Consider the following 25,248-nt stretch of genomic DNA (forward strand, 5'->3'; position numbering starts at 1 on the left):
GCAGGGGTAAAATGCAGGGGATCAAAAGGCTATCTACAATTTGTACAGAAACCAGATGGCAGTTATAAGCGTCAAGAGCCATGAAAAGGAAGCAGTGGTTGGAAAGTGAGTGAGATAGGTATGTAGTCTATCCCCAATGTTATTCAATCTCTACACTGAGGAAGTAGTAAAGGAAACAAATGAAAAATTCAGAGTAGGTATTAAAATCCATGGAGAAGAAATAAAAACTTTGAGGTTCTCCAATGACACTGTAATTCTGTTACAGACAGCAAAGGACGTGGAAGAGCAGTTGAATGGAATGGACAGTGTCTTGAAAAGAGGATATAAGATGAACATAAACAAAAGCAAAATGAGGATAATGGAATGTAGTCAAATTAAGTTGGGTGATGCTGAGGGAATTAGATTAGGTAATGAGACACTTAAAGTATTAAATGAGTTTTGCTATTTGGGGAGCAAAACAACTGATGATGGTCGAAGTAGGGAGAGTATAAAATGTAGACTGGCAATGGCAATGAAAGCGTTTCTGGAGAAGAGAAATTTGTTAACACTGAGTATAGATTTAAGTGTCAGGAAGTCATTTCTGGACATAATTGTATGGAGTGTAGCCATATATGGACATGAAACATGGACGATAAATAGTTTAGACAAGAAGAGAATAGAAGCATTTGAAATGTGGTGCTACAGAAGAATGCTGAAGATTGGGTTGATCACATAACTAATGAGGAGGTATTGAATGGAATTTGGGAGAAGAGAAATTTGTGGCACAACTTGATTAGAAGAAGGTTGCAGTAGGTACTGGGAGACAAAGAAGCTTGCACAGGATGGAGTAGCATGGAGAGCTGTATCAAACCAGTCTCTGGACTGAAGACCACAACAACAATGTCTTTTGTAGATCAAATACTGCTCCTACCACTGATGCTGCAAACATGATGCATTATTGTTGTGTCCATAGACTGAAAAATTTGTAGCAATTCTGAAGCGAGTGCTGTGAAGTGTTTCCCTCAGTTTCGAAATCGAGTTGAACTTATGAGGGCTTAAGTCAGGGGAGTGCAGTAGGTGGTATAGTACTTAGCAGCCCCATAAGTCAAACAAATCAGTAACAGCTTGCACTGTGTGTGCTTGAGCATTGACCTGCAAAATGATGGTCAGATCCTGCTGAAAGCATCATTAGTTCTGTCTCTAAGCTGGTCATAGTTTGTGTTCCAAAAACGAGTAGCTTAGAGGCAGATGTGATGACACTTTCTGCAGGATCTGACCATCATTTTGCAGGACAATGCTCAAGCACATGCAGTGCAAGCTGTTACTGATTTGTCTGACTTATGGGGCTGTTAAGTGCTGTACCACCTGCTGCACTCCCCTGACTTAAGCCCTCATAAGTTCAACTCGATTTCTAAACTGAAGGGAACACTTCACGGCATTCACTTCAGAACTGCTACAGTTTTGTCGGGCAATAGACCATGCCACTCAAACTGTCAATACAACTGGCACTGCTAAGAATATCCTACACTTCCACATCACTAGCAATGGGTTATACACAATGCCAGTGACCACTTTGAAGGTGAATAAAGCTTTGAAACATGTATCAATTTTGTGCGAACCGTAAATAAATAGTTGCCACTATTAAAGTTCCAACCATTGTATATTTGTAGTTGAGTTTTCCCAAATCGGTATGAGTACTAAAAACTCTCAGACTGCAAGAAGAAGTCAGTAATTCCAATTCCAAAGATGATCAGAGAAAATGATATATGTGAATATTAATGAACAATTAATTAAATAAGTCACTATTCAGTATATGGACCCAGATTATTTGTAGAAGAATGAAAAACTGATATAAGCTGACCTTGTGGAAGGTCATTTTGAAAAATAGAAACGCATGAGGCAATACTGACCTTATGATTTATCTTAGAAGACAGACTGAATAAAGAAAACCTATGAAACTTCCTGGAAGATTAAAACTGTGCACCCGACTGAGACCTGACATTAGGATCTTTGACTTTCATGGGCAAGTGCTCTACCACAAGCAGCTGCCTGCAAAATGCAAAGGTCCTGAGTTAAAGTCTCAGTCTGGCACACAGTTTTAATCTGTCAGGTTTCATATCAGTGCTCATTCCACTGCAGAATGAAAATGTTTACATCAATACGAGTTTTAAGGCAGGTTTTCACAAAGTTGACTGGAATACACTCTATGAAATTATGGAAGTAGCAGAAAATGATAAAAAAATGGGAAGAAAAAAATTATCTACAGCTTTTAGAGAAACCAGAATGCAGTCACAAGATTTGAAAGCAATGGAAGGGGGAAACAGTTGCAAATGAAGTGAGAAAGAGTTGTGGTCTATTCAAGATGTTATTCAATCTATACATTTAGCAAGCTGTAAAAGACACCATGGAGAAATTTAGAAAGAGAATTAAAGTTCATGGAGAAGTTATTATTAATTTTTTCAGATTTGCCACTGACATTTCAGTTCTGTCAGTGAGGCCAACAGACTTGAAACATCAGTTGAACAGAATGGATATTGTTTTGGGGAAAAAAGGTATTACAGTGCAACAGACTGCCAATAGTAATAAAAGCACTTCCGAAATAGAGGAGTTTGTTAACACTGGATATACAGTTAAGTGATGGGAAAAATTTTCTGTCAGTTTTTGTCTGGACTTCAGGTGTGCAAGACAGTAATACTTGGATAGTAAACAATTCATATATGAAGAGCATTGAAGCTTCTGAAAAACTTTGCTGTAGAAGGATGCTATAGATTAGATGGTTGGATTGAATAATTAATGAGGATATATATAACTGAGCTGGGGAAAAAGGAAGTTAATGGTACAATGTGACTGAAAGAGGGAGTAAGTTGATGGGCACATCCTGAGGTATCATGGACTCACCCATTTGACAATTGAGGGAAGTGTGAAGGGCAAAAACTCTACAGAGAGAGACCAACACTTGACTATGGTAAGTAAGTTAAAATGGATGTCTGTTGCAGTAGTAAATCAGAGATGAAGATGATTGCACAGGACAGACTAGTGTGGAGAGCTGTATGAAACCAGTCTTAGGACTGTAGACTGCAAGAACAAAGTAATAAAAAATAATTACAGACAATCAAACACTTTTCAAAATATTGACAAACACTTACATGCTTTATCACGTTCACACGTCTCAACTGTGTGATGAATACTGATACCAAAACCTCTGAGTGATGAACTTATTTGAGCAGCATCTATGACCTGTGCTAGTGAGAGGCCATTCTTTCCTCCAATATAGATATACACAGTACCTCTATAGTCATTACTGTATGGAGCTCCCACAGCTACATCTGAAAAATGAGGTTACATTTATGGATTTCTTTGTATAAGATCCCTGAAAAAAACTGTGTTGCCAAGCCACAACAATGTATGATAGTAAGTGATGTATTAAAGTTATGATACACTCACATGTCAATCATAGTTTTTCTTTAAGTTAGTCAAATTAATTTCTTATAGTAGGGACAAACTTTTTCAGTATTAAACATTGCTGGCTTAATAATTGAACTATAAAATTAAAGTGCTGATTTACTGTAGTGATATATACAGTAAAAAGACTGCATTTTCTATAGTAATTATCCACTGGTGTTACACTCTTGTCTCTAAGTTAGAGGACTTTTCTGATCCTTGAGACAATATGAAGTATAGTGATAATAGTTTCACTACATGATGATGCCCTGGCAAAATTGTGGCACAAAATAGTATTACCAATATGGAAGGTATACTTGAAAATTGGTCATTGGTCTGTCTGACATTAACAGTGTGTGTGTGTGTGTGTGTGTGTGTGTGTGTGTGTGTGTGTGTGTGTGTGTGTGTGGCAAAGCAAGCTGGGACCCATTCCCATTTCATTTTCTTTTGTTATTTACCTCCTTAGATGTATTTTTTCTTCTTCTTATGATTAGTGTTAGTGAGAGATGTGCCGTAACATATAGCTGTCATTCTGTAATTCCAAATATAAGACCAGGTCCTACTTTGCTAAATTACATTAGTCAGAATAATTTCTTAATTATTTTGAATCATTTTGAGTAATTAGTTTTGCCAAAGCTCAGTTCAGTTAACTAACAGTAATTATTTCCTATTCCAATCACCTTGTTGATACATAAACCGATGCGTTTACTATATTACCAATAAAAGTAGGAAAATAACCCATAGAAATCCTTACAGAATTCATCTAGCTAATTTTCAAAACATGGTAGGAATGTCACCACTTAATTACTTTCTGTGTAATTAACACTTTTATTATGATATTGTTTATTTTAGTTATTTCTGCTGTTTTGTCATCAAGAATCCTTATTTCAGTCAGAAGTCTTACTGTAACATAAAGTTGAGACCTCAACCAATTTTTCTACACTATTCATTTAATTTAAGATGTAAAATTCTAGTTGTAAATCATTGAAATTATGTATCTGAGAATTTTAAACTATAGTAGCTATTTTGCAAGTCCTTATAAACAGTGGGCCTGAAGACATTTTATGTCAGTTTGTTCTGAGGTTTGAGTGTGGGTCCTGTGTCAGTCAAACCAGCAATAATGTAATGGTGCAATGAAGTGTTGTTGTGAATAAGAAGATGGACAGTGAACAAGAACAATTAACAATGATTGCTGATTAACTTTAATATAAAAGTGACTCATGTATTGTCCAGTTAAGTAGTTGGGTTATACTGCACAATGACTATTATAATATAATTAGAATGTGCATTATGTGCATACATGTTTAATGATACTTAGCTATGTAATTAAGACACAGACGGCTCACAACTAATACATTAATGGGGAGAGGGGCTGTCATTTATGGAAGCAAAAGCAAAACCTGTGAAACTGAATGTGTGTGTGCATTGACCACATTATTGGAAGTAGGCAGTGCTGTATCTATCCTCATTTGCAACCAATTTTCCACTGTGATTGCTGACTACAAATTGATTTATGACCAGGAATGTCACACGTAGCATACAGAGAGTCAATAAGGGGTGTTCACAGATCAATAAAGATCCATAAAATATCTCTGAACTCATGGTGAGACTGTCTGGCATGGCCTGTCAGAGTGCTTCCCACTGCTGACAAGTACACCCAGGAAGTCAGAAGTAGTCCCTAGTGGATATGTAAAGAAATTCTTATTTATGTCCTACCAAGTCCTGCTAATAAAATAATTTCTTCATTTGCTACAAGTTTCATTCAAAACAACCATTATCAGGCTATATGAATTATTACAACAGCCTATATCCACATTTTTTTCCTGCAGCATCAATTAAATACAATTTTAGAAAATCACCCTGCACCTTTCATCAATCATAAAATTCATTGTAGAAGTAAATAATCTTTGTACACTGTCCATTTCTGTATTATCTCCAACTATGTGGAGTGCACTCAGGTTCAGCAGACTATTTTCATCACTTTACTCTATAAAACATATAATTATACTATTCTTCTAACATAAGTGAGAAAGCTGACACAACAACGTTGACAATGTTGGACCCTTGCCAAACTATTGGCAGTGTTGTAACATGACCTAGGTGCATTCCAGATGAAAAGACAGTGACAATTTTTTGCAGTGCTACAGTACCCATGCCTCCTCTATCTATTTCAACTGACAGCTGCCATTAAAAACATTTTTGAAGCCATTTTCTGCCTTTTTTTGAGGGGAATTGATCTGACTGTTCCACAAGGTTACAGAAATCTGAAGAGACACCATGTAGCAAGAGGTGAAAAACTGAGAGACTCCAGTGAACTCTCTAGCCATATAAGTATAGTACCAGTTGTATGAAGGAAGAGTTACTTACATGGCTGGGTGCATGACACACTTTGTACACTAAGATGACACACTCGCAGTTTATTTTAAATTACTGTAGTTCACATGAACCTATGACAATATGACTTCTTGATGTGCTACCTGAACCAATAATGCAGGAATAGGTAGGGGCTTGCTATGGTAAAACAAAAATGGAACTGTGAACAACAATGCTATTTGCGGTTGGCACACTTTATACATAGGCATGCCTGCTAGAGGGTTAACCTAATGGTCCATGCCATCTTGCTCATTCAGTCTTCCGTATGACTTGCTGTAATGTGGACATTTGTACTTAAGAAAATGAAATATCTCAAGACTTACAGTATTAAGTGTGTTTTCCTTGGGCTACAACTGAATAGAATTCCCATAACCACTTGAGAGTTAGCAAAGCACTTGTCAAGAAATATGAAACTTTAATTATGTTGGATCTTGTGTTAATATTACATATTGTTTGATGAGTTAGTTTCATGATAAGGCTTCTTCTCTGATCTGGTACAACCTTTGAAAATCCTTCAGACATATACACATGAATTACTTGTCATTCTTTTACTCACAGGAAATTGCCTCATTAGCTGGCACTAAACTGAAATCAACTTGATGGTGAAAGAGAGTATATTATTAGACAACTTATGGTGAGATATATTAATTACAGTCATCTTAGGCAGTTTCTTCACCCTTTTATGTTGAATTCCACATCTTCTTTTGACTGAGCAACAACTCACTGAATGTAACGTGTACTAAAATCCCATAATGCTACTTCTCGCTAGCAGACAGCTCTTTTATATGGTGACCCTCATATTCAGGATCCTATCTCTGGAATTCCTCTGATTAGCCCCAGTCAGATTGGAGCATCAATTAGAGTAAATAATTGGATATGTACCTTTCCTTTTTGAAAGGTGCTTTTGCAGTTTTATTTGTTTTCGGAAAGAATCAGTTTTCCCCTCACAACATTCCATTTGTGTTAATTATTTACAGGTTGTGTGTGTGTGTGTGTGTGTGTGTGTGTGTGTGTGTGTGTGTGTGTGTGTGCACTCGCGTGTGTGCGTGCATGTGTGTGTAAGGGGGGAGGGGGGGGGGGGATAGATAATTAGCTCTGATATTGTGTGTCAGTTAACAGAGAATGAGTTAATCTGGTTGTTCATTAGATAGTGTATTTAGGCATGGCATAAATGATGAGTGCTATGACCAATTTAGGTGCAAGAAAGTTATAAAATCTTGACAACATTCCCAAAGTCGTGTTAGTCATGGCAGAGTGAAATGTGCTTGTGATTAACCAATGGCTAGAGGGAGAAACAGACCTGTTATGTAGCACAATGGAGTAGGCTGCCAGTGAGCCAGAGCTGTTGGCTGCATGGAATGCAAAAGCTGTACAGGTGAACAGTCTCTCGCACCACTGCCCAGGCTGTGCAATGTAAAGACAGGCTCAGGGATCAGTGCATGACAAACACAGGTTCATATAGAATTTGTGGAACCCACCAAACATTAAGAGATGTGTTGTGAAAGATGGAGAGTGACATCTGTATTCTTCCTTGCAGCCTGAAAGCCCTGGTGATGTGGAAAAATTGCAAGTAGCAAACTCAAATGAAAATCAGTGATTAGAGCACCAAGTTAAATGCATTTATAACAGAGACTATGGGTGTAACAATATATCTAATGTGAGAAATGAAAGAACTGAAAGAAGATTTAGAAGCAGTGGAATCATGGAAGGAGGAGATGGCTGGGCCTACAGGTGATGCAATACAGGACCATTCAGAGATGAAAAGCTGCTGGATAGTCATATAACTGGTGTTGAAAGTAGTGAAGTTAGTGTTACTGATGCAGTAACAGTAGACCCACATAAATTTGCAAAGTTCTTTTTGAGCTAAATAAAGAGCATTTAAACTAGTGCAAGGGATTTTCCAGCAAGTGTCGTGTCATGAATAGGAAATCAGTAAAGTCTTATAACAGCTAGAGACTCTGACTGTTATGCTTGAATAACTGTCTGATAGAAGTGATAGAAATTCTGATTGTGTGTATCCAGTTAGAATAAATGATATGTGAAGAGGTTCAGTCCCATCTCACTAATTTATGAAAGTAGTGAATCACTGACTACATTTTCATTTCTTTTATCAACCTGCTTCTTTAGATACATCTAATATGCATCCTTGAGAGGAAATAAGAATAAAATAATAGCTGATGTTGATAGGTGTCAAAATGTGAAAACAAATTTGGTTTCTGATATAGACTTAGGAATAACTCATTGTGATTTATCTAAAGGAAAACAAAACACAGAGCAATCTAATGACATGTTTAGTTATGATGGTCCTCTATATTTACAACTACATTCGAAGTCTGCAAACTCATGTGAAGTGCATGTGTGTGGGACCATGACTGTTTCAATGCCTCTGGGCTTTGGGTAATTGGTCTAATATTGTAAGTCTTGTCTTCACCGTCCCTACAGGAGCAATACATAAGAGGGTGTCACATATTCAGACTTACAACTGGTTCTTGAAACTTAACAATTAAATTATGGCAGGATAGGTGGCATCTCTTTAGAAGTGTCTGCCAGCTCAGAATTTTCAGCCCTTCTGTAACACTCTCCTCTGGATCAAACACACCTGTTATTATTCGTGCTACCATTCTTTACATATGTCAATATATTTTGTATGGGTTCCACATACTCAAGCAATATTCTATGTCAGATTGCACAATCTCCATCATAGACTTCATACAAATGTACAGTATCCTATCAATGAACCAAAGTCTACCACCTACTTTATATATAACTGAGTCCATGGGGTCATTCAGTTTTGTATCCTCACATATTGTTGCACTGAAGTATTTACCTGAGTTTTCAATCATATTCTTCATGTGAATGGAGAGTTGTAAATTACATTCATTCAAGAAAGGCCACGTGGTCCATAAATACCCTCTCTGACACGCATGAAAACCAACCAAAATATTCAAATCATGATTTTTTGGTACTGTAGTCATACTGTACTATACTGGTAGTTTCCAATTTTGTGAAGTACACAGTTTTATGTTTATGAACCATTACAGTACATTGGCAATATCTTCAATGCTTTGAAATCTTATCAAGATCTGGCTAAATATTTTTGCAGCTGTTTTAAAAATTTCTTCTTCCCTGCCCCTTCCCTCTTCCCCCTGTCCCCTCCCAAAGAGGACTTATAATGGCATTATCTGTAAAAAGTCTGAGGGTACAATTAAAATTTTCTGCCAGCTCATTGACATACAACATGACCATAAAGGGTCCCAAAACATTTATCTGCAGTATGTCTGAGGTTACTTCTACATCTGTTATGACTCTCCTTTGAAAATATCATGCTGCATCTTTTATCATTAACCCAGTGAATATGTTGTTTAACATCCTGTATGGCCTAAATTTCATTTAAAAATATTGGCTTGGTATTGAGTCAAATGCTTTTTTGAATTTAAGAAATACTGCATCTGCTTGATTTCCTTGGCCATGACTTTCAGGATGCCATATTAGGGATGCATTAGCTGGGTTTCACATGACTGATGTTTTTAAAATCATGAATCAGGTCATTTTTTTCAAGGTACCTGATTATATTGGCTGTCTGTTTTGTCAATCACTTCAACTGCCCTTTTAGTAGACTGATGCAACCTGTGCCTTCTTCCAACTTCTAGGCACAGTTTTTGTTTGAGGTGTCTGTATTATGACTAAATAAGGGTTTATTTCAGCACAGATACTGTACAGAAAACTGTATAGAATCTGATAGGATTTACATCAGGCCCTGTGGCCTTGTTCTCCTTTAGCAAAATCAGCTGCCTCTCAGAACCATGGCAATACTAATGACAAGTGTGTTGCTTCATATTTTCTGGGTTTAACTAGTAATGGACTTACATATCCAGAAGCACTTTACCTTCAAAACCATCATTGTTAATGTCACCAACTGCTGCTACTGTTGTCCCAAACTGTGCATTCTTTATTCCGCCATCAATGTGTTCCATTTCTTTGTTCTATAAAAGAAAAGCAAATGTATTTCAAACCTGTATATAACAATAGAAGTGACATATTTCACTGTTTGATACAGCTTATGTCCAAAGATACTAGATTGCTTTATTTTCTACTTCTGTAAGTGCACAAAAACACTGGATACATAATGTAGGTACTCAGAGGTCAGATATTTCTACGCTTGTCACAATTTTAATTATATCAGAATGACATAGTTTATTTATGGAAATAAGTAGCTTTACTTACTATTATTTCACCTCCTAAAGAGATATATATGCGTCCTTGATCTGGGATGGAGGTAGTTGAATACCTTGGTGCACCAATGATCATATCATCATAACCATCTTTATTTATGTCTGCAGTCGCAATGCTGGCACCAAAGTACTCTCCAAGCTGTGTCCCTGTTATTTCAATGATTGGTGCAATATGATATTTTGCACTGTAGTCATAAAGCAGCACCTGTAACAATTGGAATGTTAAAAATGTGGTATTTATTGATTTAAATTAAATAAAAATGAACTTTGACAGTTGAATATGAAATGTGTGGAGAAAATACTCATAGCAGAAATAATGATGCTAATTTTATACAAAAGAAAACATAAACATTCAGTACTTAGTAAAAATTATGAATTACACCAGTTACATACAAATCCCTGTTTTATATTATACAAAAGAATTTTGTTTAGAGCTTATTGAGAAACCATACCAACTTCATCTACAACAGTAAGAAGACAGTTAACCACTACCGTATTTACTCGAATCTAAGCCGCACCTGAAAAATGAGACTCGAAATCAAGAAAAAAAATTTTCCCGAATCTAAGACGCACCTGAAATTTGAGACTCGAAATTCAATGGGAGAGAAAAGTTTTAGGCCGCACCTCCAAATTGAAACAAAGTTGGTCCATTGTAATATGAGACACAATTTAGGTCGAATGAATGACGATACAGCTACAGTAGTTTGGTTCGAGTCATAAGCTTAGCAGTTAAGCTTTACCAGGTACCCATTGCTATGCATCAGGTGCTCCGTCCGTATTTATACGGGTACCCTTCCTTTTTCACGTGCTTCGTCTGGTTTGAATCGATTGCTTGTTTTGCTTTGATCTGATAAGTGCCGTTTTCTCTGTTATAGGTGTTTACGTCACTCTAAGTTGAAAATGCATCACTGTACTGTGCCATGCATTGTTTGTCGCATTCTGATAGTGCGTGTTTACGGCCTGTCGCCGCTCACGGCATGGCTTGCTTTTGTGCGCGCTAGCGCCGCTTACAACTAAAAAGAGGCGAATCGTCTCATTAGCAAAGCAATGTCAAGTTGTTACTTACACTGCTGCTTTCTTTGAGAATGATCAACAAGAACCAAATAATAGGCTGCGTATGATAGAACACGTTCTGAATGAGAGTTAGGCGAAAATTTTTCTCCGTTTGAAAATCTTTGCGGCCGCTTCTTTAGTACATCAAATTCTGCACAGAAATTAGAGTCATCTTAGATTTAAAAATCTAGTCAGTTGACGTGCTTCATTTCTGACTGTATCACTATTAGGCATAAGAATAATACGAATATCAACATGACATGATAAGCATATTCTTCCGCGTTTGCTGTTGTCTCACTCTAGTTTCGTAGTTTATTAGGCAGACAGGATTTAAATGAGATAGCAACAAACATGGAAGAATACAGGGCAAAATGTTTATATTTGTATTATTCTTATGGCGAATGGTGAAGAGAATACTGCTTGTGATTCACATTTCATCAGGTTACTATTAGCAACCATCTCTTCTCACAGTTAGGAAAAAATTCAGAACGTAGAGTTGGCCATATTGAAAAACATCCCAGTCTTGCCAGTCGGATTTTCATAGTACATTGAAATTATACTACATTCGGAGATGAACAATACAGAATTTGTATTTACTTCGTTGGATAATGTATGAAAATGCAGTGGTCTAAACTTGGGGTGGAGAAAGAAAAGCTCGTTTTCCACCTTTTTTTTTTTTTTTTTTTTATTTATTTACTGACGCAGAGGTTTTGGTGCCAGTATTTATCTTTGTGCCTACAAAGCATGCCTGTGTAGCGCTACATGTATTCGACGGCAGAAGTTAGTTGTGGCGGCACCTACCAACATTTTTCAGAACTTCCGCTTGCTTTGCACTCGATTCTAAGCCGCAGGCGGTTTTTTGGATTACAAAAACCGGAAAAAAGTGCGGCTTAGATTCGAGTAAATACGGTACATTTTTATTGGTTTTCATTAAGAATACATTGCATGCCACAAGGGCTATTTATGGATTGCGTAGCCTTTCTTGAATGCTTTGGCATTGGCACAAAGAATGTGATTTCATATAGCATAAGCCAGTATATTATATTACAAGGGGTTTCAATAATTCATGTAACACAATTTTTTCCTTGGCCAATTTCAGATGAAAAAAAGCAGAATTTGTTGTGAGGCATCATGGAATATTCCTGCTTCAGCATCTATAGTTTCGCAAAGTTTTAATAGATGGTGATGCAATATGTAGCCTTCAAAAATGGTCCCTGTAATTTCCGTTCATTCATAGAAGAGAGCTGTCATTGATTTTCTTTTGGGGGAAAACCAGGGGATTGCAGATATTCATAAGCACTTGCAGAATGCCTATGGAGACCTGGTAGTCAACAAAAGCATGGTGAGTCACAGGGTGAGATGTCCACCACCATCGCAATGAGGTCATGCAAATCTGTCCAGTGTCTCATGTGCTGGCCAGCTGGCCAGCCGGCAACATACAGCTGTGACTGTAGCATTACATAAGTATGTCCAATATAGTTGGATCTACTTTGCATCATGTGAGTGTTGGGGAGTCAAAACAAGTGGTGACCCATGACGTCATATCAACTTGAGATTTTTTTATACATGTAATTCATTTGTAAATTTTATTGATTATTTGCAGAGTAAATAATTTAATTATGTACAGCATTTAATAGGTAATGAGTTTTAATGAGATAGATATAAATATGTTTTAACATAGCAAATCACTGTGCTGCATTATGCATGATATGTTTTCACTTCCTAAGAACAAAAACTTCCATGTTGCTCGAGAGCAGGACCAAGTGGTCATCGAGTGCAGATCTGCTGTAACCTTCATGAACAGGCACAGAATTGTTTATTTACAAACTGCAGCTGATTTAAAAATTATTCTAGAGAACCACAGCCCAACTTTGGTGCAAACAAATCACTCACAAATTCTAAAATATTGGCATGGAGTTTAAGATAAGTGGCTGGATATCAGGCATTATCATCATGTGTATGATTCAGTAACATTAACCACAATTTATGGACATTAGCTTGATAATAACTATCAAAGACTTGTGTGAGCAACATAGTAATCATCTTGATGTTTAAAGCAAGAGAGAAGCGATTTACTGATGCGATACGAAAAATTATAATCATTGCATAGTCAACTTGTTGATATGTTGCTTAGCAACTCATCAATGGACAGTGATAGAATTACTGAAATGATCTTTTAAGTATCCATGACCACTATGAACACACCAGAACCTAATTACTCTAACTGTGAGTGACTTCTGGATTGGATGAGGCTTTTTTTTATTTCAGCTAATTGGTATTAATAAATTTCTTTCGAAGTTGAAGCTTCATCAATAGTGTTGCACTCATTCAGTGTAGAAGAATGATAGATAGATGGAATGGCAACAATTATGTACTGTCCTGAGATCTCACTAGTGATGAACTACTATAAATCAGAGCATTTCAGGCTACAGTGATTCGAAATTTGTTGCCAACCTTGCAGATCAACAGCCCTGCTGCTCAGTGACCACCTTAGTGCCAATGTTGAACCTTGTGTTTCGGTTGGACTGCATTCTGAGTGTACTATGCAAAAATATTTATGTTAGAATAATAATGTCTTGTATAGAAATGTTGACTTTTATTGAGTATGTGTAATTTCAGTTCTGTTCCACCAGCTATATTTGGATTCATGCAAAACGCAACATAAGTGTGGTAGACATTCACAAAAAGCCCTGAATAGAGGATGCTTTCCCTTAGTTGTACTTACAATGAATATTATTCCTCACTTGACACTCCCATAGCCCACTGATCGTGGTGCTCATCCAAACTGCTGCCTACACTTCCTCTCTCACCAGTCCTGAAATTACCAGACTGAATCTATGCATAACCTTGATTACCAAAGCTTCATCTAAAAATGTAAGATGACCTCATATTTTTAAAATGATGGATTTGAGAAAAACTTTTCTTGTAGTCAGATAATTACAATAAAATGTCCTTCCACTGCATCAAACCCTGGAAAGTTTCGAAAAATTTCCACAGTCAGTTTGGCTTCTTCCATTCCTAAAACATTTTTCAGTTCATCTTAGAGCTGCATAATGAGTAGCTATGACTTTAAAACCAATTCTGACTTTATCTTTATTCCTGATGATAAGAGCCTCACCATGAGCTGTGGTGGCTATATGGCAGACAGTTATTGCCCTCTGTCATAGGGTTGGTTAAAGGCCTAAGTGACACATAGGGTGTCAGTCTGAGAGGGGGGCCAGAGGTGCCACAGCCATAAGACATATGGGGAATACACCAATACACTCCTTTATACTTTAATGTACATGCACCTCCCTTTTCTGGCATTAGGGCAAAATTACAGGTGACATAATATTATCCTATCCACCTACTGCCTCTCCTTCCCAGCCATTAACCACAAACCTCCAAACCTTCCTACCCCTTTCCACATCTTATCCCCCCTTGCCTACTAAAACCAACACAACACATCACCTAAGTCAAGCTGCACTGTGGAACAATATAACTCCTCAGGACAATACAGGAGCACATCACCTCAGAGCCTAGGAGCAGCCTTCAACATACTTTTAAAAAATGCACAATAAAATAAACACAAGATGAACATGTAACTGGTATAGAATCTAATACCAAGCATACAAATGTGAAAACTCTAATTAAATGTGGTATGTAAACTTTTAAAGACAATTTCCTACATTTTGAGCACCTAGAATATATAAATAAGAAGATATGAGAGCTTAGAACACAAACTGCATCTCCGGCATGCAAAGCAAATTTTCCGTTTTTCTCCCCATAGTACACCAATGATAGAAAAATAGAAACTTTTTGAAGTCCAAATACATTAATTTCTGCACAAAATAATTCAGTGTTTTCAATGCCGCTTGGCAACTAAGAAATACATAAAAAATAATGGTGAGTAACTTCCTGAGACAATCTTTGACAATGTGTCACAGAAGAAGTGATAAAATTACAATTCCTAGCGTCTGTTTATCTTACAATCTACAGTATAAAATAAGTGACTGCCATTAACATTCTGTAAATGGATGAACCATCTCAACATATAGTTATGTTATACCCCTCATTTTTTTCTAGACCTTCTCTACAAGTGACCTATTAACTCAAAAGCTTTACTGGACATATTCACCACACAATCTGTAGTAGAAATAAGTTGATAGAGGAGCAGGAGCATAAGATCTGTGCCCTTCTTGTACAGTTACATATTCACCACACAATCTGTAGTAGAAATAAGTTGATAGAGGACCAGGAGCATAAGATCTGTGCCCTTCTTGTACAGTTACAATATGCAAAGGAGTAAGTAGATAGGTTGACGAGGGTTAAGTGTGCTGGGGAATAAGAACTGGCAGTTGACAAGAAGGTGGCAAGGAGGAGGAGGTATTCAGACAGTTTTACTTTGCATATATGCGATAGATTTGACCAACTCCTAGAGTTGAGTGGAGAGGAGACTGTTGTAGCTATAGATGTATGAAATATGCAGCAATCCTCGGCAATTAGGAGGCCTAAGTCAGTTGCAAAGTGTAACAGAAAGAAAAAGATTCTGCTGCTAGGTAGTTCACATGGTAGAGGTGTGGGCTAGCAGTGGCAGGAAGTGTTGGATAGTGAGTACCAGGTGACCAGCATTGTGAAGCCTAGTGCAGGTTTGGCTCAGGTGACTGACAGCACAGGGGAGTTATGCAGAAATTTTACAAAAGAGGATCAGGTAGTGGTTGTGGGTGGAACAGTGATAGGGATAAGGAATATGATGTAGGTGGTGACCTACTAAAGATAGTTACATAAACTGGAGGCACTAATGTGCATTTCATACATCTGTTTCAGCCTCATGATCAGCCTCATCATAATGCGGCTGTTACGTGTGTTAACATGGGGTTGGAGAAAGCACTGATGGCAGAGGACATGGGTCACACTGCAGTGTTGCCAGTTGAGTCTATCAATAGATCGGATTTCACTAGGAATGGCCAGCACTTCAATAGATAAAGGAAGAGGAGGCTGGTAAAGCTTATAGGTGACAGTGTAGTGGGTGATGGTGGGATCACTCATGGAAAAATTCCTGTATTAGTTGGTGTTAGACCTGTAAATTTTTTTTTGCTTAACGGAAGTCCCTCTTACTAAGGAATCAACTTCAGACATTAAGAGGAGGCCAGGTATCCAACTAGAGAAGGAATTAGCATATTTCATTGAAATATAAGAGGTATTAGAGATAAAGTTAGTGAATTGCTTGTACATTATGACTCTGATATCATTGGTATATCAGAGCACCACATAAATATTTTGGCAATTCAGAGGCTTCCTTTACCAGGATACAGATTAGCTGGTTGTTTTTCAAGGAGTTGGCTCAAATGGCTCTGAGCACTATGCGACTTAACTTCTGAGGTCATCAGTCACCTAGAACTTAGAACTAATTAAACCTACCTAACCTAAGGACATCACACACAGCCATGCCTGAGGCAGGATTCGAACCTGCGACCGTAGCGGTCACGCAGTTCCAGACTGAAGCGCCTTTAACCGAACGGCCACACCGGCCGGCCTTCAAGGAGTTCCTTGTGGAGTATGGGAGTGGCCATGTACACAAAAAACAATATTCCGTTTGAGTCCACAGACATACCGCAGCACTGCACTGAACATACATTTGAATGTTGTGCAGGACTGTTGAATTTAATGAAACTAAACTTCTAATTGTCATTGTTATAGATAAATTAGTTGTATGTGGTGACTTCAATATTAATTTTACATATGATTGTGCAAGAAAAAGAATGTTGGTAGGTCTCCTAAACTCATATTATCTGATGCAGACTGTTTTTTTCCAACTAGTGTTTAGGGAAACAGTAGGACAGCCACAGACAATATTTTTATTCATTCTTCATTAGTAGATGGGCATTCTGTTAGTAAAAGGGTGAATGGCCTTTCAGACTATGATGCATAAATCTGAACACTAAATGCTTTTGTTCTTAAACAAATGTCACATATAATTACAAACTATGTAAGAAAGCTGGTTCAATGCCAATAGAGAGTTTTTTAAACTTCATTCAGGAACAAGAGTGGTAGGATTTTTATAGTGCTGATAACATAGATGACAAATATAATGCTTTTCTTAACACATTTCTTATGCTCTTTGAGAGCTGCTTTCCATTAGAACATTCTAAAGGGGGACTAGCAGTAAAAGGCAGAGTGGGTGGCTGACTAGTGGGATAAGGATATTGTGTTGAGCAAAGTGGGAATTATATCAAAATTTTAAATGTAGTCACACTCAGGCTACAGTATCCCATTACAAACAGTATTGTAAAATGCTTAAAAATGTTATTAGTAAGACAAAGATTATGTGGTATGCAAATAGCACAGCTAATTCACAGGATAGAATAGAAACCATATGGTCAGTTGGGAAGGAAGTGTCTGGTCAGTAGCACAAGTTCAATGATGTAAAGTCAGTTTGTAGTAAAAATATTTCTGTTATTGGTAAGTCAAATACATGTACTGTGTTTGAAAATCATTTTCTGAGCATTGCTGGTGAGTTAAATAAAAACTTAAGTTTCTACAGAGAATCATATATCTGTCTTGGAAAATGCCTTTCTGAGACTGATGCTTGAAATACTCCTCTATGATACTGAAAAGTGCAGAACGAGCCAATAATTAAATCACTGAAGACTAAAGACTCTCATGGATATGATGGAGTGCCTAGTAGAATATTAAAGTACTGTGCTGCACATGTTAGGCCTGTACTTAGCCATATTTGTAATTCTTCCATTAAGAATGGTCAGTTTCCTGAATGATTAAAGTACTCAGTAGTGAAGCTGTTTTATAAAAAGGGAGAAAGGGATAATGCAGACAATTTTAGACCTTGAAAAATTTTCACTCTGCAGCGGAGTGTGCGCTGATATGAAACTTCCTGGCAGATTAAAATTGTGTGCCGGACCAAGACATGAACTCGGGACCTTTGCCTTTCGTGGGAAAGTGCTCTACCAACTGAGCTACCCAAGCATGACCTGTGCCCCATCCTCACAGCTTTAATTCCGCCAGTACCTTGTCTCCTACCTTCCAAACTTCGCAGAAGCTCTCCTGTATACCTTGCATAACTTGCACTCCTGGAAGAAAGGATATTGCGGAGACATGGCTTAGCCACAGCTTAGGGGATGTTTCCAGGATGAAATTTTCACTCTGCAGCCATCATTGTTTGCTAAAGTTATTGAAAAAGCTGTGCATGTAAGGATAATTGATCATTTTGTTGTTATTGTTGTGGTCTTCAGTCCTGAGACTGGTTTGATGCAGCTCTCCATGCTACTCTATCCTGTGCAAGCTTCTTCATCTCCCAGTACCTACCGCAACCTACATCCTCCTGAATCTGCTTAGTGTATTCATCTCTTTATCTCCCTCTATGATTTTTACCCTCCACGCTGCTCTCCAGTATTAAATGGGTGATCCCTTGATGCCTCAGAACATGTCCTACCAACCGATCCCTTCTTCTATTCAAGTTGTACCACAAACTCCTCTTCTCCCCAATTCTATTCAATACCTCCTCATTAGTTATGCAATCTACCCATCTAATTTTCAGCATTCTTCTGTAGCACCACACTTTGAAAGCTTCTATTCTCTTCTTGTCTAAACTATTTATCGTCCATGGTTCACTTCCATACATGGCTACACTCCAAACAAATACTTTCAGAAACAAATTTCTCTTCTTCAGAAATACTTTCCTTGCCATTGTCAGTCTATATTTTATATCCTCTCTATTTTGACCATCATCAGTTACTTTGCTCCCCAAATAGCAAAACTCCTTTACTACTTTAAGTGTCTCATTTCCTAATCTAATTCCATCAGCATCACCCGACTTAATTTGACTACATTCCATTATCCTCATTTTGCTTTTGTTGATGTTCATCTTATATCCTCCTTTCAAGACACTATCCATTCCATTCAACTGCTCTTCCAAGTCCTTTGCTGTCTCTGACAGAATTACAATGTCATCAGCGAACCTTAAAGGTTTTATTTCTTCTCCAAGGCTTTTAATACCTGCTCCAAATTTTTCTTCTGTTTCCTTTACTGTTGACAACATCGGGGAGAGGCTACAACCCTGTCTCCCTTCCCCACCACTGCCTCCCTTTCATGCCCCTCAACTTTTATAACTGCCATCTGGTTTCTGTACAAATTGTAAATAGCCTTTCGCTCCCTGTACTTTACCCCTGCCACCTTCATAATTTGAAAGAGTGGATTCCAGTCAACATTGTCAAAAGCTTTCTCTAAGTCTACAAATGCTACAAACGTAGGTTTGCCTTTTCATAATCTAGCTTCTAAAATAAATCATAGGGTCAGTATTGCCTGATGTGTTCCCATATTTCTATGGAATCCAAACTGATCTTCCCCTAGTTCGGCTTCTACCAGTTTTTCCATTCTTCTGTAAAGAATTCGCTTTAGTATTTTCCAGCTGTGGCTTATTAAACTGATAGTTCGGTAATTTTCACATCTGTCAACGCCTGCTTTCTTTGGCATTGGAATTATTATATTCTTCTTGAAGTCTGAGGGTGTTTTGCCTGTCTCATACATTTTGCTTACCAGATGGTGGAGTTTTGTCAGGACTGGCTCTCCCAAGGCTGTCAGTAGTTCTAATGGAATGTTGTCGACTCCGGGGCCTTGTTTTGACTCAGGTCTTTCAGTGCTCCGTCAAACTCTTCATGCAGTATAATATCTCGCATTTCATCTTCATCTACATCCTCTTCCATTTCCATAATATTGTCCTCAAGTACATCGCACTTGTATAGACCCTCTATATACTCCCTCCACCTTTCTGCTTTCCCTTCTTTGCTTAGAACTGGGGTACCATCTGAGCTCTTGATATTCATACAAGTAGTTCTCTTTTCTGCAAAGGTCTCTTTAATTTTCCTGTATGCAGTATCTATCTTACCTCTAGTGAGATAAGCCTCTACATCCTTACATTTGTCCCCTAGCCATGCCTGCTTAGCCATATTGCACTTCCTGTCAATCTCATTTTTGAGACGTTTGTATTCCTTTGTGCCTGCTTCATTTATTGCATTTTTATATTTTCTCCTTTTGTCAATTAAATTAAATATTTCTTCTGTCACCCAAGGATTTCTACTAGCCCTCGTCTTTTTACCTACTTGATCCTCTGCTGCCTTCACTACTTCATCCCTCGTTCCCTTATGCACTCCCTGAAACTCTCTATAACCTCTGATTTAGTCAGTTTATCCAGGTCCCATCTCCTCAAATTCCCACCTTTTTGTAGTTTCTTCAGTTTTAATCTACAGTTCCTAAGCAATAGATTGTGGTCAGATTCCACATCTGCCCCTGGAAATGTCTTACAGTTTAAAATCTGGTTCCTAAATCTCTGTCTTACCATTATAGAATCTATCTGAAACCTGTCAGAATCTCAAGGCTTCTTCCATGTGTACAACCTTCTTTTTATTACTCTTGAACCAAGTGTTAGCTATGATTAAGTTGTGCTTTGTTCAAAATTCCACCAGGCGGCTTCCTCTTTCATTTCTTACCCCCAATCCATATTCACCTACTATGTTTCCTGCTCTCCCTTTTCCTACTCTTGAATTCCAGTCACCCATGACTTAAATTTTCGTCTTCCTTCACTATCTGAATAATTTCTTTTATTTCATCATACATTTCTTCAATTTCTTCGTCATCTGCAGAGCTAGTTGACATATAGACTTGTGCTACTGTAGTAGGCATGGGCTTTGTGTCTATCTTGGCCACAACAATGCGTTCGCTGTGCTGTTCGTAGTAGCTTACCCACATTCCTATTGTTCTATTCAGTATTAAACCTACTCCTGCATTACCCCTATTTGACTTTGTATTTATAACCCTGAATTTACCTGATCAAAAGTCTTGTGTCTCCTGCCACTGAACTTCACTAATTCCCACTATATCCAACTTTAACCTATCCATTTCCCTTTCTAAAATTTATTTACCTACCTGCCTGATCTGACATTCCATGCTCTGATCCATAGAACGCCTGTTTTCTTTCTCCTGATAATGATGTCCTCCTGAGTAGTCCCCGCCCGGAGATCCAAATCGGGGACTATTTTACCTCTGTAACATTTTACCCAAGAGGATGCCATCATCATTTATCCATACAGTAAAGCTTCCTACCCTCGGGAAAAATTACGTCCATAGTTTCACCTTGCTTTCAGCCCTTCGCAGTACCAGCACAGCAAGGCCGTTTTGGTTAGTGTTACAAGACCAGATCAGTCAATCATCCAGACTGTTGCCCATGCAACTACTGAAAACGCTGCTACCCCCCTTCAGGAACCACACATTTGTCTGGCCTCTCAACAGATACCCCTCCATTATGGTTGCACCTATGGTATGGCTATCTGTATCGCTGAGGCATGTTAGCCTCCCCACCAACGACAAGGTCTATGGTTCGTGGGGGGAAGTTCAATGTGTGTGTGTGTGTGTGTGTGTGTGTGTGTGTGTGTGTGTGTGTAGAGGGAAACATTCCACGTGGGAAAAATATATCTAAAAACACAGATGATGTGACTTACCAAACGAAAGCGCTGGCACGTCGATAGACACACAAACAAACACAAATATACGCACAAAATTCGAGCTTTCGCAACCCCTGGTTGCTTCATCAGGAAAGAGGGAAGGAGAGGGAAAGACGAAAGGATGTGGCTTTTAAGGGAGAGGGTAAGGAGTCGTTCCAATCCTGGGAGTGGAAAGACTTACCTTGGGGGAAAAAAGGACAGGTATACACTCGCATACGCACACATATCCATCCACACATATACAGACACAAGCAGACATATACAGAGGCAAAGAGTTGGGGCAGAGATGTCAGTCGAGGCGGAAGTGCAGAGGCAAAGATGTTGTTGAATGACAGATGAGGTATGAGTGGCGGCAACTTGAAATTAGCGGAGATTGAGGCCTGGTGGATAACGGGAAGAGAGGATATATTGAAGAGCAAGTTCCCATCTGCGGAGTTCGGATAGGTCGGTGTTAGTGGGAAGTATCCAGATAACCCGGACTGTGTAACACTGTGCCAAGATGTGCTGGCCATGCGCCGAGGCATGTTTAGCCACAGGGTGATCCTCATTACCAACAAACACTGTATTCCTGTGTCCATTCATGCGAATGGACAGTTTGTTGCTGATCATTCCCACATAGAATGCGTCACAGTGTAGGCAGGTCAGTTGGTAAATCACATGGGTGCTTTCACATGTGGCTCTGCCTTTGATTGTGTACACCTTCCGGGTTACAGGACTGGAGTAGGTGGTGGTGGGAGGGTGCATGGGACACCCTTCACAACCTTTCCAGCAAACCTCAACCTCCTCTCATTGCACACAAACCCAGTCTCTCCCATCTACTCGATCTCCCACTTCCAGCTCCACTCCCTCCAAAACCTCAAAATTCCAATCAACACAATCTGGAACCACAACACCCTAAATCAGTAGCTAACCTTTCCTCCAAACCTCTCTCCCAATCCGAAACCTCTGTCCTATCCAAAGGCCTCACCTTCAGCCCCACTCCCAGATCCAACCAAACAGCCCTCGTCAAAGATTTACTGTCCTACACTCATACTCTCTGCTGGAAATATCACTTTGCCATGAAGAAAAATGATCCTAATCCTACTCCTAATGATCCAACTCCCCAAGACACTACCCAAATTGAACCCTGCCTGGAACAGTTCCGTCCTCCATCACAGTGGGACCCATCTCCTCTTCCTCAAAATCACCCTCTCCAAACCTTCCAGGAATTTCTGACTTCCAGGCTTGCCTCTCAATCCTTCTTAAAAAACCTTAATCCTACTCTCAACATCACCACTGCTGAAGCCCACGCTATCCATGATCTGAAGACTGACTGATCCATCGTCATCCTTCCGGCAGACAAGGGTTCCACGACCGTGGTACTTGATCGTCGGGAGTATGTGGCTGAGGGACTGCATCAGCTTTCAGACAAAACCACATACAAAGTTTGCCAAGGTAATCCCATTCCTGATGTCCAGGTGGAGCTTCAAGGAATCCTCAGAACCTTAGGCACCCTACAAAACCTTTCACCTGACTCCATAAACCTCCTGACCCCACCAACACCCCGCACCCCTACCTTCTACCTTCTTCCTAAAATTCACAAACCCAATCATCCCGGCCGCCCCATTGTAGCTGGTTACCAAGCCCCAACAGAACGTATCTCTGCCTATGTAGATCAACACCTTCAAGCCATTACATGCTGTCTCTCATCTTTCATCAAAGACACCAACCACTTTCTCAAACGCCTGAAATCCTTACCCAATCTGTTACCCCCAGAAACCATCCTTGTAACCATTGATGCCACTTCCTTATACACAAATATCCCACACGTCCAGGGCCTCACTGCAATGGAGCACTTCCTTTCACGCCGATCACCTGCCACCCTACCTAAAACCTCTTTCCTCATTACCTTAGCCAGCTTCATCCTGACCCACAACATCTTCACCTTTGAAGGCCAGACTTACCAGCAATTAAAGGGAACAGCCATGGGTACCAGGATGGCCCCCTCGTACGCCAACCTATTCATGGTTTGCTTAGAGGAAGCCTTCTTGGTTACCCAGGCCTGCCAACCCAAAGTTTGGTACAGATTTATTGATGACATCTTCATGATCTGGGCTCACAGTGAAGAAGAACTCCAGAATTTCCTCTCCAACCTCAACTCCTTTGGTTCCATCAGATTCACCTGGCCCTACTCCAAATCCCATGCCACTTTCCTTGATGTTGACCTCCACCTGTCCAATGGCCAGCTTCACACGTCCGTCCACATCAAACCCACCAACAAGCAACAGTACCTCCATTATGACAGCTGCCACCCATTCCACATCAAACGGTCCTTTCCCTACAGCCTAGGTCTTCGTGGCAAACGAATCTGCTCCAGTCCGGAATCCCTGAACCATTACACCAACAACCTGACAACAGCTTTCGCATCCCGCAACTACCCTCCCAACCTGGTACAGAAGCAAATAACCAGAGCCACTTCCTCATCCATTCAAACCCAAAACCTCCCACAGAAGAACCCCAAAGGTGCCCCACTTGTGACATGATACTTTCCGGGACTGGATCAGATTCTGAATGTGGCTCTCCAGCAGGGATACGACTTCCTCAAATCCTACGCTGAAATGAGATCCATCCTCCATGAAATCCTCCCCACTCCACCAAGAGTGTCTTTCAGCCATCCACCTAACTTTTGTAACCTCTTAGTTCATCCCTATGAAATCCCCAAACCACCTTCCCTACCCTGTGGCTCCTACCCCTGTAACCGCCCCCGGTGTAAAATCTGTCCCATACACCCTCCCACCACCACCTACTCCAGTCCTGTAACCTGGAAGGTGTACACAATCAAAGGCAGAGCCACATGTGAAAGCACCCACTTGATTTACCAACTGACCTGCTTACACTGTGACGCATTCTATGTGGGAATGACCAGCAACAAACTGTCCATTTGCATGAATGGACACAGGCAGACAGTGTTTGTTGGTAATGAAGCCAGCACATCTTGGCACAGTGTTACACCGTCCGGGTTATCTGGATTCTTCCCACTAACACCAACCTATCCGAACTCCGGAGATAGGAACTTGCTCTTCAATATATCCTCTCTTCCTGTTATCCACCAGGCCTCAGTCTCTGCTAATTTCAAGTTGCCGCCACTCATACCTCACCTGTCATTCAACAACATCTTTGACTCTGCACTTCCGCCTCGACTGACATCTCTGCCCCAACTCTTTGCCTCTGTATATGTCTGCTTGTGTCTGTATATGTGTGGATGGATATGTGTGTGTATGCGAGTGCATACCTGTCCTTTTTTCCCCCAAGGTAAGTCTTTCCACTCCCAGGATTGGAACGACTCCTTACCCTCTCCCTTAAAACCCACATCCTTTCGTCTTTCCCTCTCCTTCCCTCTTTCCTGACGAAGCAACCAGGGGTTGCGAAAGCTCGAATTTTGTGTGTATGTTTGTGTTTGTTTGTGTGTCTATCGACGTGCCAGCGCTTTCGTTTGGTAAGACACAACATCTGCGTTTTATATATATATATATATATATATATATATATATATAGTTATAAAAGAAGGAAACATTCCACGAAGGAAAAATATACCTAAAAACAAAGATGATGTGACTTACCAAATGAAAGTGCTGGCAGGTCGACAGACACACAAACGAACACAAACATACACACAAAATTCAAGCTTTCGCAACAAA

General features: G+C 39.4%; 1 protein-coding gene across 1 annotated transcript in view; it reads right to left on the minus strand.

Annotated features, from left to right (window-relative positions):
- The window catches only part of LOC126188103 (integrin alpha-4-like), a 506,794-nt gene that overhangs the window by 290,560 nt on the left and 190,986 nt on the right, over positions 1–25,248 (minus strand). The window contains exons 9-11 of the mRNA XM_049929569.1: positions 10,018–10,230; positions 9,680–9,776; positions 3,126–3,305 (exon numbers count right to left, since the gene is read on the minus strand). Of these exons, the coding sequence (XP_049785526.1) occupies positions 3,126–3,305; positions 9,680–9,776; positions 10,018–10,230 (490 nt within the window). The remainder of the gene's footprint in view (positions 1–3,125; positions 3,306–9,679; positions 9,777–10,017; positions 10,231–25,248) is intronic.

This window comes from Schistocerca cancellata, chromosome 5, assembly GCF_023864275.1.
Source record: "Schistocerca cancellata isolate TAMUIC-IGC-003103 chromosome 5, iqSchCanc2.1, whole genome shotgun sequence".
NCBI classification, from domain to species: domain Eukaryota; kingdom Metazoa; phylum Arthropoda; class Insecta; order Orthoptera; family Acrididae; genus Schistocerca; species Schistocerca cancellata.